The 7,356-nt window shown below is 39.8% G+C and overlaps 1 protein-coding gene across 4 annotated transcripts in view; it reads left to right on the top strand.

The window, feature by feature from the left end:
- The window catches only part of PRKN (parkin RBR E3 ubiquitin protein ligase), a 982,733-nt gene extending 976,577 nt beyond the window's left edge, over nucleotides 1-6,156 (top strand). For all 4 annotated transcript variants that reach the window (XM_072994451.2, XM_078383207.1, XM_078383208.1 and 1 more), the window contains 2 exons: nucleotides 2,643-2,760; nucleotides 3,514-6,156. In XM_072994451.2, the coding sequence (XP_072850552.2) occupies nucleotides 2,643-2,760; nucleotides 3,514-3,623 (228 nt within the window). In that variant the 3' untranslated portion in view covers nucleotides 3,624-6,156. The remainder of the gene's footprint in view (nucleotides 1-2,642; nucleotides 2,761-3,513) is intronic.
- The last annotated feature ends 1,200 nt before the right edge of the window (nucleotides 6,157-7,356 follow it).

Raw genomic sequence — 7,356 nt, forward strand, 5'->3', positions numbered from 1 at the left:
AAAAAGAAGTGGGCTTGCTCTCTATTATAGATTGCAAATCTATTTCAATCAAACTACAAATACTGCAGTCCTACACACCCTTACATATGTATATATCCATTTAGAATTCAACCATCTAGAACAGGCTTGTCCAACCCGCGGCTCGAGGGCCGCATGCAGTCCAGGTCAGCTCATAATGTGGCCCAGTGCAATTTTTTATTTTTAAAGAAATTCCAAAGTTTCAAGTTACATTGCCGGCGCTTGCAGCCGGAATGTGGCCGGAGCATGTCACAACAGTAGAGGGGGAGAGAGGGAAGGAAGGAAGGAATGGGAGAGGAGGGGACAGGGGGCTGCATGACTGCATTGCGCCATCCCCGTCAATAGGTGGACCCCCTCCTGGCCCCATAAAGCCGCCGGAGTCGAAGCTGGCAGCCTCTGCTGTCTGAGATTGCAGCTGCCGGTAAGCGCGCTTGGAGTGGGGCTGCGGAGGACGGCTAGGGCTGCCCCCCATGTGGCCCAAACCAAATGTATGTGCGGCCCAAACCAAATTTTCATCTTCTAATGTGGGGCAAGGAAGGTGAAAGGTTGGACACCCCTGATCTAGAATAAAATTAGATATTTTTTTTTCTTTGAACATTTCTTAAGTCTATTGGAGGTAAAGGTGGACAAGGACTCTGTATATAAAATGGGTCTGAGCTAAGTTTGCCCATGACTCTGAAGTAGTTCTTCCAAGTACTTTCCTGCCCAGTAACAGGTAACACCAAGAACATTTGGGCAGCTAGTATCAAGTCTCATACCAGAAGTTTTGGGGCATAGAGGACACTGGCATAGGTGCGAATTTTTCAGTCCCCCCCCCCCAATCACAAAGGACTGTGTTTGTGCAAAAACCCAATTTTCTTAGGTTCACTTTGCTTTGGTCAGCTGGACTCCATAACCTGTTAGTGACTTCTAGGAAACCCAGTTCTTTGTGTGACCAAGGTTCCATCGAATTTAAGATGTGTTTAGTTCTTTCTTTCCACATTATAGTTTTAGCAATTTTTTGCAGTTCCTTTTGGACTTACTGATTTTCTTGGGGGTGGTGGGACCTTTTCCTTGATTTTAATCTGGTGGGATCCTGATGCAGTTCTTATCACCTCCAGAAGGTGGCAAAAATATCATGAATAGTTCTCATTAGTGTTCAAAATGTGCTTCCTGCTTGCTGAACAACAGCTGTCTCATCTGTTGTGTTTGCCGTTTTGCAGCCTGGAATATATGGTTGAGAAGGCAAGGCATCTCTGTGTAGGTGATGGCTTTCTGTAATTATCCAGCATTGTGCAGCTGGTAGCCATAACTTAAGAATGTGTTTTCAGTGTGGGATTTTGTGAGGAGTTTACCCAAAATGTAGTACCAGAAATGCCTAGAAATAAACTGCCTCTGTGTGAAAGGGGGGCGGGGAGCTGACTTAATGGGCTTTCCTAGGATATTATGCAATGCAAAGGTTTCCGACAAAAACAGAAGTGGTGCAAATGGTTTCTGCTGCTTCTTCTGTTGTTGTTAAGAGCATAATTTGGCATAATAAAATGACACTGTCAGGAAAAAAAAAACAGAACAAACAGAAGAAGAGGAAGTGAATAAGGAAATTAACACGGGCCTATGTCAGCCCATGATGCTCCCAAGGCCATTTATGACCCTCAGAGCCCTTTCCCCATTGTGCGAAAAAGAAGAATTCTACCTCCAGAAGTGGGAGGAGGGAGAGGTGATTCTGCTGTAAACAGAGAACCTTATCTGATATGGCAATCTAGTTTTGTAGTGGTTCCCCCATGAGTGTACCCAAAGCCTATAATATAGGCATATGCAGAAATTTGTGATATTGGCCAGAATCCAATGGTATGCTTTTTCCTACTCTTTCAGATAATGTTGTGACTAGAGCATAGAAAAAATACTTCTGGTTCTGCAGGCATGGCTAAAAAAGAAGGGCGAAGAAAGGAATGCAAGAGCCTGGGCTTCTTTCCCCTTGCACTAAACTATGCTTCAGTGCTTTGTCCAGTTCTGGCCACATTGTCCCTTTAGATTCTGAAAGCCATATCAATTATTCCTTAAAGGAGATCGGGAGGAAAGAGTGAAGTTTAGTTATCTGACATAGGCAAAACAGGAGGCAATAAATTTAAGGTACCGAAGAAAGATGATGTGAGGGATGGATCATCCCACAATATGGAATGGGAGGAGTGAAGGAAAATTGAAGTTTTCCTTTGTTTTAATAATAATATAATTTATTGTCATTGTAAGTATATACACAGTATATCATACAACGAAATTCTTAAAAACACTTTAAGATTTAAAAAAAAAACAGTATGTAACAGATATATCAGTGAAACTCTGTTTAGGATTTTCCCAGAAAAGAAAGAACCTCATTTGGACAAGTTGCCCCTGACTCTGAGCTTGTCATAATGCATCATTTGATATATTGGACATTAATCAGTTGGTGCTCAGTATTGTTTGGAATACGCTTCTTAAACACAGGAATGTAAAACACATTTAAGGACATGTCTGACGATGTGGGAACATGATTCTCACCTTTACATATTTTTAGCTTTTGCACAGGATCAAGGTGGAAGAAACAGCCGTCACTCACATTGCTTCTGCATTTCACTACGTTCTGTTCACAGCTTCTTTTCTCTTTTCAGGGATATGAAGTTGATGAGCATGCAGCCCTTCAGGCTCGATGGGAAGAGGCATCCAAAGAGACAATCAAAAGAACAACCAAACCATGCCCTCGCTGCCGTGTTCCTGTAGAAAAGGATGGTGAGTTTAGGGACCAATATCCAACGCTTGTAGTCACTGCATTTCCCAACAACAATGTTGCTTAGAAGCTAAAACAACATAATACGAGTTGGGTTATCAGTATTTCTCTCTGGCTTAGCTTAGGAGTCTGGTTTGTTGTCCTCACTTGGAATCAGAATTCTTGACCTAAATCCAGTTGTTAACCCTACATAGAATAAACCCATTAAGTCAATGGGAATTTGGTAATTCAACACTTGCATAACTTTCATTGAGTATGTTTACCTTGGAGTAACATTTGATTAGGCAATTGTCCCCAATACTTTGGAGTTACAGTTCAAGATTCTGCAGATGTAGGTTCCAACTGTGTGCGCTGTGAATTAATGGAAGAATTACATTAACCTTCTAGAAACTCAATCTTTTGGTACGAAACATGTTGGATTATGTATGATTAAAACATTACATCTTTATTTGAGACTAATAAAGAAATGGCAAAATTATAATTTTCCATGCCTCTAAGCAATAAATGTATAAAATCAACCTTGGTTGAAACATAGATACGGAATATATGAACAAAATTAATGCTACTGGAAATCACAGAATGAGCCTGCTGATGAAGTAAACAAAACTGAAATCATAACACAGTAAGTGCACATTTATTGATGTCATACTAATTGTTTTTCAGATTGTCCTGGTTTTTTACATTTGTTTTTACACTTTTGCTAAGAAATTGTCTCTCACTTGTGATTTCTTGGTTTTGTTTGTGTTTTACTCCAGGTGGGTGCATGCACATGAAGTGTCCTCGACCTCAGTGCAGATTTGAATGGTGCTGGAACTGTAGCCTTGAGTGGAACAGAACTTGCATGGGAGATCACTGGTTTGATTGAGAACAAAATAAACCTGTGCATGGCGGAACCTCATGCAACCAAATGCTGGTATTACAGAATGTAGAAGCACAAATACTGCGACGTCCGCCAGGATCAAATCCTGAACTCTGTAGTCAGTGTGTGTGATTTGTTGTTGTTGTTGTTAACGAAGAGCTCTTCAGTCACTTGTATATCAGAGAAACAGAATCAGAATGAGATGATTCTTCTCCTTCCTAACCAGATTATGGAGAAGTTATGTTTTGGATCACACAACTCCCCGGACCTACCATGGCCAGTAGGTTCTGGAAGTTGTAATATTAAAAAGAAAGAAAGAAAAAAGAAAAAAAGAAAAAACCTTCTCCAAGTACAAAATTCAAAACAACATGGAAGAAAAATCAAAATCACCAGGTTGTCATTTGTTAGGGTATCATATCCCCTCACTCCACCAGTATTGTCCACTGGAGTTCCTCCTTTGGGAAGAACAGGTAATTTCACTAACAGCAGGTCATGTTTTTAATTTGTTGCCTTCTTTGACCTAATGCCAGATCTTTGTAAATAATTTATTGTGTCTTTGGTAAGGAAGCATGGATAATTTGACTACTCAGAACTGTTTCAAGTATTGAGGTCCTACATCCAACAGCATTGCTGCTTTGGGGTCGGGCTAGGTGCCGCACACTTTCCATTCTAAAAAAGATTGCTTTTTCTGACTTGTACAGTAGCCCAGTCTCTTCCAAGACAGATGTTCAGCTCTAGCCCTGCCCCCAGACCTAAGAGAAACCCAGCAGATACTATATTTCGATTTTTGGTCCTGTTTCCAATATTGGGTGGAGTTTCAGCATGTGGTGTGAAGCATCATCTAGTAGTATACCCATTACTAGGGGGAGAATTTCTATGAAATTTCACAGTTTCCTTGTAACCTACATTTGAATCTATAAGCAAGTTCAAACATGTTTATGAGTAACCTGGCCTTTCTGACTAGATTACTCATAAACATGCTCAAACATACCCATAAGCTCAAACATAGATTGCAGGGGGGGAAATGACATGTCATGGAAATTGTCCCCCTACTCATTACTCTTTCATGTAAGCACCAATTGAAGCCATATGCATCTGTCAATAGCTGTTTTGCAGGTGACTGTTCTGTGGGATGCAGTGTAAACATGGGCTTATACTATTATAGAACTTATATCAGGAAATTTAGTTGATGTTCAGTAGGGTGGATTTCATTTAAAATGACTTTTTTGATTATTTAAATAACTTTTTAATTTAAATAAATTTGATTTTAAAAATATCATTATTTTTATCCCCTTAATTTCAGTAGTATCTTATGATGAGCCTTTGTAGAAGTCATCTAATGTTTTAAAATACAACACTGTGATCACTACGCACACATTTCCCTTTGTTTGACCTTTTGAAATGCATGCCTTTGCTTGCAGATATTAACGCTCAGTCCCCAAGTTTACAAAAATGACAAATTTTAGATATTTTAAGGCAACCCTTCCCTAAAAACCTTTAGGACACAAAGCACGCAGCGTGCCAATATACAACACAGGCAGATTGTTCCACCGTTTGCTCATGTCATCGCAATGCTGAGCAAATAGGAAGCATCTAGAACCTAGGTTCTAGGTCATCACTTCTCCAGCTGGCCAGCTGCAATAAAGAACTGACTGAATGCATGCTAACTGACAACAAGGATTTTATGAGCTTCTCTCACATGGCCCTGGGCAATTATATCTTTCTGCTTGCTGTGGACAATTCCTTCAAGTGCACATGCCAAGAATAGCTGAATGGTCACTTTAATTTAATAAAAGAACAGTGGTTTAAGTTACTTAAGTCATTCTGCATTGAAGCACAGATTGGTTGATGGGAGATTTGGAGGCCTATTGAATGATCTGCCTACCTGCACTGGTGGCACGTGACAGTTTTAAGGTTGTGATAGTAGAAAAACCCTGTCTTCAAACACAGGATATTGCTAAACTCCTGTAAACCAGGGTGGGGTGATGAGGAGATGTGGCAGGTCATACAAGGTGTTCTGAGTTCTGACTAAGAGAAAAGGAGGAAGGCAGTGGGAAAAGAAAAGAGGTCATTATTTTCTTTTGCTTAGTGTGCCTTGCCTTGAAATCAGAGCTCTTTGGCTCAGTCTGATTGAAGATAAACTTGTTGCTCCCATTTAAGCTCAGTGTGACTGCTTGAAACTATGCTACAGTACTGTGTTGTACCAAGTGCTGAAAAAGTTAAACATTTCCTGCAAATTATTTACAGCCGAGCAAGGCTTTCACCATCAGGTTAGCAGCAGCTTAGAAGCAACAATAACTGGTTTGGACCTTCAGCGAGTTTCTTGCATAGTTGAGATCAGTGGAAGAAGTTAGCCGTTGCTAACTAACGTTTAATCAATTTTAATGAAAGTGCGCTCAGTATAATCTTAATTGACCTGGATGGGTTCACATGTATACTTTTCACTGGACAAATTGTGTAAAATCAAAGCTACTTTCAAGATACTGGCATATTGATGGTTACATTTAGGATTGTGCCAAAAATAAATCATATGAAAGAATTCTCATTCTGTTTTGTCTCATGCAAAATCTAGGGAAAACATTTAAGTCCCTTTGTGATGTCTGGCTGAAGACATTAGGCATAAAAATTAAATAACAAAGTCCATCTGTGTTTACATCTATAATTGTTACACATATGCTTAATCATTAAAGGCAGGATTCTGTTCCTGCACTCATTAGTGTTCTGGAAATTAAATGGAAGCCAGTAGAGTACTCACAATGAATACTACTGCATGTAAGGTTGGCAACACTGGGTGCCAACCTTGTGTGTATTTACACATAAATCCACACAAAAGTGCACTTGTCCCCTCCACTTTTTTTGGTTTTATTCTTCCCCTTCCCCCGCTTATTACGCTAGCCTCTTAGAATCTCCTCTTTTTGGTGGAGGTGTCCCATACTCTATAATCTTCAACAGAATACAGATAGAGAGGGTTGGACACTTGGCTACACATTTTTGGTCTCACTGGAACTAGTTTGAGAATTTATATGCAGCAGATGGCTGGAAACAGCTCTTCAAGTGTTTCTGCAGCCTTTTACAGTTCTTCATGTCTGTCACTTGCTTTGATAATTAGGGTTTTCTTGCTGTAAACCTGAATGCCCCAGAGATATCTGAGAACAAATAAGACAGTGTGCTGCCTGTGGCTATTGGGGATGTCCTGCACCTCTTTTTGTAGGTAGCTAGTAACAGTCCAGCTCAATGTTCATAAAGTTTTAACTTCCTATCTTGCTATTAGTTGGTCTGGCTGATTTCTGAAGTAAGGAAGGTGATACTGTTTTGTTAACTTGCTTTACATTTAAAGTAAAATCTTCATGGAGTCAGACATGCAGAATAAGACTTTAAAAAAAGAATTAGAGCAGATTCATCAGTACCTAGAGCCCGCTTTCTCAGGTAAAAAAAACAACAAGCCAAACAGTTTGCCTGTACAAAAAGGCTAATTATAGCCTTTTACAAAACCCAACGGTGCAAGATCTAAATAAAATATACTGAATGTTGCCAGAGTGCATGTTACTTTGGTGCAGACATGGAATAACTACATCTGAAAACACTATAGTCGTCAAGTGTTCTTTGACTGTTTCCTTCTATTTCATTTGAACAAGATACAGTACATCACTGATGTAAGAACAAAGGAATGTGAAGTCCATACTACTATATTGTAGCTCTTCCCGCCATACAGTTATGATTGATCACTAAGTTGCACAGT

This window comes from Pogona vitticeps, chromosome 1 (genome assembly GCF_051106095.1).
Source record: "Pogona vitticeps strain Pit_001003342236 chromosome 1, PviZW2.1, whole genome shotgun sequence".
Lineage (NCBI taxonomy): Eukaryota > Metazoa > Chordata > Lepidosauria > Squamata > Agamidae > Pogona > Pogona vitticeps.